At 39.8% G+C, this 11,408-nt stretch overlaps 1 protein-coding gene across 1 annotated transcript in view; it reads left to right on the forward strand.

Moving 5' to 3' along the window:
- Positions 1-10,566, forward strand: part of SENP2 (SUMO specific peptidase 2) — a 34,768-nt gene extending 24,202 nt beyond the window's left edge. The window contains 5 exon segments of the mRNA XM_045088715.1: positions 861-1,064; positions 2,098-2,177; positions 4,890-4,974; positions 7,641-7,736; positions 9,268-10,566. Of these exon segments, the coding sequence (XP_044944650.1) occupies positions 861-1,064; positions 2,098-2,177; positions 4,890-4,974; positions 7,641-7,736; positions 9,268-9,330 (528 nt within the window). The 3' untranslated portion in view covers positions 9,331-10,566.
- Positions 10,567-11,408: the final 842 nt, after the last annotated feature.

Here is an 11,408-nt window from a genome sequence, read left to right on the forward strand (position 1 = left end):
GTTAGCTAGAACAAGCTCTTAGTTCTTGCATGTATTTTAGCTGGTCCTTTCTCTAACTCCCCAAAGTCCCTGCATTTTACCTCTTTGCCTTCCTTCCTATTCCCCACCCCAGACTAATGACATATAAACACATTCTTATTTTTGTTTTACATTGTAAATGTTACATATTTATTATAGAAAATTTGGAAAGTACAGGAAAAGTAAAAGAAAAATACCATTCAAAAGTGCCACCACTCAAAAATAAACAAAATACTAATATTTGGGTGTATTTTCTTCCAGTTAATATTTTTTATATATAGTAAAATTTATAAATAGTAAAATTCAATTCTAGTTAGTATTTCTGCATATTTTTTTCATGTGATGAAGTTATGTACACCTTTTCATTATTGAAGACTTTCTCCTTGACTTCCTTGGCTCTTTTACTCACATGCTTCAAAAGTACAATTTTAGGGACGCCTGGGTGGCTCAGTTGGTTAAGCGGCTGCCTTCGGCTCAGGTCATGATCCCATCGTCCTGGGATCGAGTCCCACATCGGGCTCCTTGCTCCGCAGGGAGCCTGCTTCTCCCTCTGACTCTGCCTGCCACTCTGTCTGCCTGTGCTCGCTCTCGCTCTCTCTGACAGATAAATAAAATCTTAAAAAAAAAAAAAAAGGACAATTTTACTCCTTAAGCCCTCCCATTTTGCATTCATTATCTTTTATTTTCCTTATTCTGCTGTAAACAGTCCCTTCATCCCCATCTCTAGTACCTTCCTTTCCTGGAGCTGCTTACTTTCTAACTCATCCTAATTTAGTTAGGTAGAAATTTAGTTTTGGTAATGTACTTGCCATGTTCTGACGCTTATTCCCTTGGTATTACAGGTCATTAATTTTTACATGAATCTTCTGGTGGAAAGAAACAAAAAGCAAGGGTATCCAGCACTTCATGCATTCAGTACTTTTTTCTATCCCAAATTAAAGTCTGGTGGTTACCAGGCAGTGAAAAGATGGACCAAAGGGGTCAATCTCTTTGAACAGGAACTTATTCTGGTGCCTATTCATCGGAAGGTACATTGGAGCCTGGTGGTGAGTTGAGAGGGTTAATTGTTGGAGTCTGTATAATGGCTGTTTTCTTGAATAAGGAAGACTACCCTTTTCTGTCCAATTAAAAATCCGTTAGTATATATAAAGGCGTAGAGTCCCTTCTTGGTTCTTGAGTTGAACAACTTAGAAAGCTATATGGCAATTAGCTGAATTTAAATTTAAAGAATAGTACGGGGGCACCTGGGTGGCTCAGTGGTTAAAGCCTCTGCCTTTGGCTTGGGTCATGGTCCTGGGGTCCTGGGATTGAGCCCCGCATCAGGCTCTCTGCTCAGCAGGGAGCCTGCTTCCTCCTCTCTCTCTGCCTACTTGTGATCTTTGTCTGTCAAATAAATAAATAAATAATCTACAAAAAAAGAATAGCGTGAAAAAAAATATAAAAAATTAAATCATAATCACACACACACAAAGCTAGATGGCATACAGGAAAACAGCAAAGAGTTTTAGTACACATATGAGTTCTTTATTTGATTTCTTTAGTTTTGTTTATAAGATGGTACCATTTTATTATAGAAAAGTAAAGGTATAAAGAAAAAAAACAAGAACAAAAAAATCTCATCACTTTGAGAAGATGACTAATGTTTTTCTGGTTAAGTTTCTAGGCTTTTCCCTGGGACTGGAAGTATATAATTTTATAGAATGAAACTTATATATCATGATACGATATTTTATTAAAAAATGTGTCTTAGAGGGGCGCCTGGGTGGCTCAGTGGGTTAAAGCCTCTGACTTCGGCTCAGGTCATGATCCTGGGGTTCTGGGATCGAGCCCCGCATTGGGCTCTCTGCTCAGCAGGGAGCCTGCTTCCTCCTCTCTCTCTGCCTGCCTCTCTGCCTAGTTGTGATCTCTGTCTGTCAAATAAATAAATAAAATATTAAAAAAAATAAAATTAAAAAAATGTGTCTTAGTAATATATTTATGTTGATACTTGTATTGACTTTTTAAAAGATGCTCTTCCTTTTAGAAATAAAATTCTGTTTTGGTTAAGATGTTTCTGGATGTTGTATTTTTCCATTACAGGTGATAGACCTAAGAAAAAGGTGTCTTAAATATCTGGATTCTATGGGACAAAAGGGCCACAGGATCTGTGAGATTCTCCTGTAAGTAAAGGCTGAACAGCTTTACTGTTGTGTCATTATGCCCTTGTTAGGTGATCTATCTTGTGTTTAATCCAGGGAGGCTCTGGTGGCTGGTAGTGTAATATTGAGTGAAGGTTATTCTCCCACTAGTTCAGGAATTGATTTGAATTCATCTTCTGGTCACCCCCCCCCCCCCAATATCTGATCTTAACTGAGAACTTTTATTTAGTAGCATCATTGGAAATAAGTTTGTCATGCACTGTAATGTAAAATAAGTCTTATAAGACTCCTGTGATTTGAATTAGGGTTCTTTGGGATTGACACATTATTCCGAATGCTCTGAAGAGCTGTTAACTAGGGTCTTATTCCTCGAATTCTTAAACCTGCTAATGTCTCTGCTTTCCATGATAGTTGGGTTCATCTCAGAACCAAGAGGTAACTTTTAAGTTAAAGCTTATGGTTTGTAGGCAACTGTTTCGAATAGTAATTGCTAGAAACCTGCCTTCAAAGCATAGCCACTATTAAGCTGTATAGTGACATGAATTTCACAGTGAGGAAGCAGTTCAGTAAGAGCAGTCTGTTTTGAACCCCTTCTGCTCGCTGGAAGAAAAAGGGGGTTCTCATTTTTAATTTTAGTAAGGATACTTGAATAAATTTATAAGGGTACTTTAGTAAGGAACCTCTTAAGTGAATGACAAGAATATTTGTTTTTAATAACAATTAGTTCAGTTCTTTTTCAGTATTGTCTTAGTGTAAAAGATCCTTTTTATTTACTATTTATCTTGAATAGAAAATTTAAAGAGAAGAATGTTTAAAAAATTATACGATACACTGAATTTTATTTCCTTCTAGTCTTTTCTGTTTAAGATGTATATAAAATGCACATATACATACATGTGTACAGACACATACATAATATCACATACATAAACATGTTCTTGCTGAAATCATACAGCAGAGTTTTGTGTACTGATTATAACAGAATACCAAAAAATCGTACTTCTTTCACACCTCACTCTGCTTTTTCTTTCTCCCTCTCCCTTCTTTGGGTATCTGAGGCCCGCTACCTTTCCTGATGCTCCTAGTTTAGCTTTTTTTTTTTAACCTGTTTTTCCATTATTACCTCCCCCCTCAGAGAAAAATGTAATTTAATTTCTCTATGACAAGAGAAAATAGTGCTAAGGAATAAGACTTTTGGTCTTTTGGGTTTAGAGGGCTACAAACCTTTGATATCTAAGATTCTTGCCTCCCAAGAGCCAGTTTCCACCTCCACCCTCTCGGGGGCGGGATTTCTCCCACTGAGAGTGCAGTCCAGGCACTGGTTGCCTTTACGGGAAGGTTAGGATGAGAAGAGAGATGCCTGGCTTACATGTGATAACCCTCTGAAGATCTGGATAAACTATACTTAAGTATATATCTCTATCTCCTAGGAACAAGGAAGTTTCCTTACATAATCACAATGTCATTATCACACTTAAGAAAATTAGCCATCAGAGGCACCTGGGTGGCTCAGTCAGTTGAACATGTGACTCTTGCTTTTGGCTAAGGTCATGATCTCAGGGTGGTGGGATTTAGTGCTTAGCCGTGTTGGGCTCTGCACTTAGCGGGAAGTCTGCTAGAGATTATTTCTCCCTCTTCCTGTCTCTCAAATAAATTAATTAATCTTAAAAAAAGGAATATTAGCAGTCTTTATAATTTTTGGCTCATGTTCTGATTTCCTCAGGTATGTTTTATAGTTTCTTCCCTAATCCAGGAAGCCGGTCAGAGTTCACACGTGGATATATCTCTTTAGTCTAATTTAGAATAGTCATCCTTTTTTCGCTTTTCATGGCAAAGGCTTTTTTTTTGTGTGTGGGGGGGGAATCTAGGCCAGTTGTCTTATTTTATACTTACTTTAATTTTTAATTGAAGTGTAGTTGACACAATGTTACACTAGTTTTGGGTATGTAACTTGGGAATTTGACAATTCTAGTTATGCTGTGCTCACAAGTGTAGGTACTTTCTGTTTTAGATCTTTTCTTATTTTAACTTCTGGTTTAGCTAACATACAGTGTTATGTTAGGTTCAGGTGTACAATGTAGTCAATACAGTGATTCAGCCATTACAGAGCATTGTATGTAATCAGTGCATATCACAGTAAGTGTGTTCTTAATTCCCTTTACCTGTTTCACCCATCGCCCCATATTTTATATCCATTTTCAAGTGAGAAAAAGTAAGTAGTGTAATGAAGTACTTTTTAAAATAAAGTTTATGTTTTTAAATTGTGAGGAGTGGAGAACTAGAAGAATACGTAGCAAACTTATTAGTAATTACTGCTGGATGGCTATTAGGAGGTCTTTTGCTTTTTACATTTTACAGGTTTTAATTTTCTAAAGCATGTACTTTTTAAAAAAAATATTTTATTTGACAGAGAGACAGAGAGATCACAAGTAGGCAGCGAGGCAGGCAGAGAGAGGGGGAAGCAGGCTCCCTGCCGAGCAGAGAGCCCAATGTTGGGCTTGATCCCAGGACCCCGAGATCATGACCTGAGCCGAAGGCAGAGGCTTAACCCACTGAGCCACCCAGGCGCCTCAGCATGTACATTTTTTGTAAGCAGGAAAAATATGAAAAACCAAAGCAATCACATTTTTAAAAAAGCTAGTGAAGATGGATTGGAGAATAGCCCGTCTGTAATCATAATGGTAAGTCTCCTCAGGGATTCATCAATATATTCCTTCTTTGTTGTTTTTTTAGTCAGTATTTACAGGATGAAAGTAAGACCAAAAGAAATATTGATCTGAATCTTTTAGAGTGGACCCACTACAGCATGAAGCCACATGTAAGTGATGATCATTTGTATTTGAAGTGCTTTGTTGTATTTACTGACTGGTGTATTATGTGTGCTTGGCTTCCTCTCTCCCCTCACTCACTCATAACCCTTAGGCATGCATTCTCTTAAGAATTATCTACTTCTAAATCTTTAGAAATTCATTTCGCCAGGATATCTGCTTCTTAGCCTATATTTCTTGTTAAAATATGCTGGGGCACCTGGGTGGCTCAGTTGCTTAAGCATCCGACTCTCTCTTTTTTTAAATCTTTACTGAGGTGCAGTTGACATAAGAAAAGTGCATTGGACAAGTTTTCACATAGGTATATACATGTGAAACCATCATCACACTCATGAAAATGAAGATGCCCATTGCCCCAAGAGCTTCCTTATGCCCCTTGGGAACCCTTCCCTCCAGTTCCTCCCTGGCCCTGGCCCATGCCCGTGCCACACAACTCATCTGCTTCCTGTTAATTGAACGTGCTCTTGCTGTCCACTATTTTAGATTGTCTGTTGGAAAGGCCTATGATTCACACATCATTATCACTTGCTATAAACAATGGTTGTTTGCATTGACCTAATTCTTTTACCAGTTTATTGGCTCTGGGTTCATTCTTGCATCTCAGACTTTTCTTCAGAGATCATTTTTTGGAAACATATCCTTTAAAAATTCTTGTAGCCAGTGTCTGTTGGTAGTAAATGTTCTTAGTTTGTGAAAATCTGAAAATGTGTCTACTTCACCTTCATACAGGAAAGATGTTTCTCTAGGTTGTCAATGTATGTTCACTAACAACTCTGAAGGTGAGTCCACTGTGTTCTGGTTTCCTTGTTGCTCCTGAGACATCTGATGTATAGCTCCCGTTCCTTTGCAGATAATTTGTCCTTTCTTTTTGGATTCTCTTAAGCATCCGAATCTTGATTTCGGCTCAGGTCATGATCTCAGGGTTGTGAGAACCATCCTGTATTGAGCTCCACAGTCATAGGGAGTCTGCTTGAGGTTCTCTGTCCCTTTCCTTCTGCCCCTCTTCCTGTATGCATGCATGCTCTCTCTGTCTCTCAAATCTTTAAAAAAAAAAAAAAAAATTTGTGGGACACCTGGGTGGCTCAGTCAGTTACTGTCTGCCTTTGGCTCTGGTTATGATACCAGAGTTCCTGGGATCGAGCCCTTGTATTGGAAGCGGGGGGGGCAGATGGTGGTCCATGCTCAGCAGGGAGTCTGCTTCTTCTCCCTCTGCCACTTCCCTGGTTTCTCTCTTTCAGATAAATAAGAGAACATATTTAAAAAACAAATTGTAAATAATAACTATATGCTAGGATGTAGCATTTTCATTAGCAGAAAAGCTAATAAACTGAAGTCAGCTATTTTTCTTGGTTGGTGCTAATGAAGGTTTAAAGTTATTATTTATTGGGAATTTTGCTTATTTAGGTCTTAAAGGTCCCATGCAACAGGTCCTCAAGACTCAAGTATGCTTTTAGTGAATATGCATTGTATTATATTTACCAGATTTGAATTTCATTCAGGGTTTGAGAATACATACATTTTTGAGTCCTGATGGCTTCTTGTAAAAGTAGGCTGCATGAATTCAGTTTTAACCCTCACCTGTGTATAATGGCTCCCCTACCTTTACTCAAAGGATTTTCCTTCCTAGGATGAATAATTAGAAGGTTAAGCTTTGAAATTTCCTGAGGAAAGCACAGATAGAAGGTGTCTGTTAGGATGAAACCATGTTCTGGGATGGGGAACGTAATACAGAAAAACATTCTCTTCCTTTGTACGTTGGAGTCTGTAGTTCTGTCCACTCTGTGGGAGATGCTGTGCTCAGGAGAAAAGTGTGAGCTACCTCCCATATGTGTGGCTGTTGTGCATGTTCAAACGATCTTTTCTTTGTTTCCATACATCTGTATGTAATACATCTGTATTTCTTTGAATAAAAATTGAGCTTTTGTCATCTAGAATTTTTTCCAGCAGGGGATTCAGACTTTTGTTCTTACTGTCTCGTGCTTCTTAGAGCTGACAGCCAAAATGTGGGGCTGGCCAAGATTCGGGCAGCAGAGGCCCAGAGTGTATGACTTTAGCTCACGTGGATTGGTCTATGATGCCTTCAGCACTGCTTGCAGTGAACTCTGCTTTTGCCTCAGTGCAGAATTGAGCCATAAAAACAAGATCCTGATTAAAGCCTATTAAGAGGCATTTTTTCTTTTCCCTGATTGTAGCTATAGGGGTCAAAAGTTGTGCTCTTATTTTCCTGTGTAGAAAAGAGGAGTTAAACCCTGCAGTATTGAAGTAGGTTAGTTAAAGCCTGTTTCTGATTGAGCCGTATTTAGCCCTTTTCAGAATTTATAAAGTGCTTCTGAAACCATTCTGACTAGAATTCCTGCTCCTAGTAATAAACCTTCAGTTTGGTTTCTTAGTATGAGAGCCAAGAGATGGTATTCTCACTTCGCTTTTCTTTTTCTTTCTGAAAAATATTTTCTGTGGGGGTCATGAACTCCATGTTATGGTAGGGGTTTTTATACCACATGAAGATGGTTTGTGTAGTACTTTTACATTTCTTTATAATATCGTTTATCTGCTGTAATATTTATGAGAAGTCAAAGGAGTTTGTGTGTGATGACATTTTATCCCTTTCTCCCCGTGTCTCCCCCCCCCCCCCCGCCTTTTTTTTTTGTAATTTTAGGAGATTCCTCAACAGTTGAATGGGAGTGATTGTGGAATGTTTACTTGTAAATATGCAGATTATATCTCTAGGGACAAACCTATCACATTTACTCAGGTGAGTGACGCCCCCTCCTCACCCAGACTTGTTAGGGAACTAGCTCACCTCTGAGCTCCTTCCCAATGCCTGATGCACAACTGCCACTGTTATCACTGTTGTCACCCTCTGGGTGGCCCCTCTCCTGTTGGGGTCAGTGTTTGTCACTGCATCTACGATTAGGTTGCTCTTCCTCTACGATTAGGTTGCTCTTCCTCTTTGGTGGCCAGTGAGGCAAATTGCCTATCTCTGAACTCCAGTGTTCACTAGCTCCTGAGTCTTACTGATATTTTTGGCCAAAGGAGGGGGCAAGTAAGAGTGTGTGACACCCCGGGGAAATCAGGCCTTGTGAGAAGTTAAGCTGCGGGTCTGAACTAGAACTACAAATGCTCCCTTTCCCTTCCGTGCTGGTTACTTAGGGTTCTCCATGGCTCTGTATTTGAGTGGGAATTTAAGTGTGTTGGGAACTCTTGAGAATTTGTTTGTAATAGTGGATTCTCAACCTTTTTATAACTGAGGACCAACCCCCTTTAAAATATATTTTTCTTAACAGATCTCATTTGGATAGATGTCTACCAAACTACTTACTAGGTAGGACTAATGACCCTATTCCAAGCTGGTGAGCAATAGGATAACTAGGGCTCTTATGCTGAATTAATACAATTATAGTAAAAAAAAAGGCACTTTTTATTGGTTAGTTTTAGCAGTTTTACTAAGAATAAATGTGTGATTTTTTTTTTTTAACTCCATGTTTTTAGCTATTTAAAATAACTTACACATCCATGTGTTAAGACTTTTTAGGCCCCTCTAGGTAGGAAATCACTAGTTCATAGTAAAGTGGTATATCCATTTTATGATGAGACAACAGGAGTACCTCAAAAGTATGAACTTCTGATGTCATCAAAAAGAGGACTAGTTGAGTTACAGGTAATTTTGGTTTTGTCTTGTGTGTTGCTGCTGCTTTGAAAATTGGCTCATATAGTGATTATCATAAAGCAGAATAATAGATTGCACAAAGCCATGTCATTCTTCGATGCTTCTAAATAACAAGGAGTTACTTGCTCTCTCAACCTACTGACATGAGATTTGAAGGGCACAAGTGGCCGTTTGAAGAGAATTGGCAATGTACAACGTGGTAAAACAAATTTTTGAATGTTTATTCCTTTAAATAAAGTTCATGTTTTCTCAAAAAAGCAAAATATGTTCATTTTAGAATGTTCTGTAAATATCTTTAAGAAAAGTTTCATATTATGCTACCACTTGGGTGTTTCCATTTTTGTTTACATCTTTGTTATGAAAGTAGTTGCGGGATTCTGTTGTATAATTCTGCAACCTCCTTTGATTTTCCTAACATGTAAAAATGTTTTTGAGACATACAATAATAAGATAACGGGCTGTGGTATAACCTCCTTATTTATGGCTTTGTAAATCTGAACCATGACACGAAAGAGACAAGGCTTCTATAAAGGACATGGTTTCTTACACCTCAAGGTTGTTCACAGGCGCACGTTACTGTGTAGTGTGTGATACGTTGTTTGTGGCCTGTCTGCAGCACCAGATGCCTCTCTTCCGGAAGAAGATGGTGTGGGAAATCCTTCATCAGCAGTTGCTGTGAGAATGCCCCACCCAGTCCCTCGAGCTGCTGGTGGTTCTGTCACGGAGGACTGATGTTTCCATATACCTCATGCATCGTGGGTTCAGAAGTCCCTGCATCACCTCTGTTGTCTCACAGGTACTGAGCTGTCGGGCGTGCGCGCCGGCCTCTCCCGCACCCTGGTCCTGACGTGCCGTGTGGAGGTTCTGCCTGCAACCCCATGTGTGAGCCTGTGCCTGCTCAGAGCCTGGACTGTTCAACCCACACAAGAACAAACGCTAATTAATAACTTTTTTTTATGATTTTTTTTCCCTGTGAATGTGGGAAATGCAGGATTTATTCTATGATTTGTCTTTTGTGTGTTTGTTCACGTGTGTTCATTCGCTCACTCATTAGCAGACATAATGGGCTGTGGCTATGTGCTGCTGCTCTTTCAGTTAACTCTGAATTATCTGAACTATTTATTTTTGAAGGAGTGTTAATCAAGCTCCACTCCCAGCTGAAGATCAGGAGGGCAATCAGGGAGGTGGGGAGGAAGGAAGTGTTAATGAACTTCTCTAAGGCTGGAGCAGAGACTGCCAACTAGAATCTAGAGATCTTCTTGTGTTGGAGGCTTGACGATGCCGGGAGAAGCGCTGTGGCTGAGGGCTTCGGCCGCCTTCCAGAGCACGCCTGACACGACAGCACTGGCGTGGGGGCATGGAAAAGTGGAACTGTGGCTCTCCACACGTCTTCAGAAGAGTGTCGTGGTCATCCTAAAGAGACCGCGCTTTCTGGAAATGAGGTGACTTGGCTACTGTTGAAACTGGATTTGAAGTAACTGTAAACCCGAAATCTTCATTTTCATCCTAGATCTGGTTGAGTATAAACCTCAGAATTGTAAGGGCTGACCTGGGCCGTTGATTTCAAAAGATACTATTCACTGTAAAAGCTATTTTTCCTCAAAGTTTTTTTTTCTATATATAAAGCCGAAATTAAGTTTTATACTCATTAGGATTTACATTCCCCTCCCCCCCATTCCATCCCCACTGAAATTTGGAAGAAAATTTAGTACTTGGCTCTGAGGCTGCCAGTTATACAATAATCTATTTTGCATATGAAAGTTTGTATTTAACTTTTTTGTTCATTAAAAACTTTACAGTGGTTACGCATTTTTAATTTCAGAAAGTTTAGAGTTGGTCAGAACATATTTTGCAAGATCTAGTGCCTAGTGTTGCTTTTCTGATGTAATAAAGGTTGTCTGGCAGAACCTGAAAAGTATATGCTGAAATGATTTCTAATCCTTTCTGTACTTAAACCTCCCAAACTTGTCCTGGTGAGCAAAAGCAAGGCAGTAAAACCAGAAAAATCGGGCATGTGTTCGCCATGAGTCAACGTGTCTGTCCTCTGGAGGACTGGCCACTGGTCCCAGGGGCATGGTATTGTAGTCAGTTTTCCCCAGAGATGTGTCAGAGTCTTGGTATGGGATCTGGGGCTGGGCAGAAAGTGTTGTGCTTGCTTGATAGGTACTCTGGAGGGCATGCGCTGGATGCTGATTAAAAGGGTGAGCTGGCTCTGCTGAGTTTCCCTCAAGCTTAGGTTGCACAGAACCTTTTCTGGAGGCTACTGGAGCTGTGTCAGTGAGTGCTGGGATCGAGCAGCTGGTAAGCCAAAAGCCAGAAGTTTTACTGGGTCAGCATTATACTAAAAACCTGGTTCCCACTTGGCTCTTGGAGGTTTCCCCTGAGAATTTAGTACCTCGGTTAAGATTTGTTCCACGTGGGGTAAATCCTGAGGAATGGCAGTTTGTATTCTGCCCCAGTGAGTGACGCTGGGGTTTCGTTCGTGTAAAAAACCAGTATTTGAGGGGCTGCTCCAGGCAGCTTTCACTGAGCTGCCCACTTCTGTGTACTCTTCAGGATAGCCCTTAATCATCTCCCAGGACACAACGAAATCGGTGAGAGCAGAGCGTGAAGCTAGAGTGGCATCCTAGTTTACCCTGAGTTCCTGAATTTAATAGTTGTCACAGGCCGTGCTTCTCTAGGCACTGATGTTTCTCTCTCAGTGCAGAGAAACTTGTTGGTAATAGAATTTTTATATTTAAACAGCTTATAAGAAAA

The sequence above is a fragment of the Mustela putorius genome, unplaced genomic scaffold (assembly GCF_011764305.1).
Source record: "Mustela putorius furo isolate JIRA1106 unplaced genomic scaffold, ASM1176430v1.1 tig00003834_pilon_pilon_pilon, whole genome shotgun sequence".
NCBI lineage: Eukaryota > Metazoa > Chordata > Mammalia > Carnivora > Mustelidae > Mustela > Mustela putorius.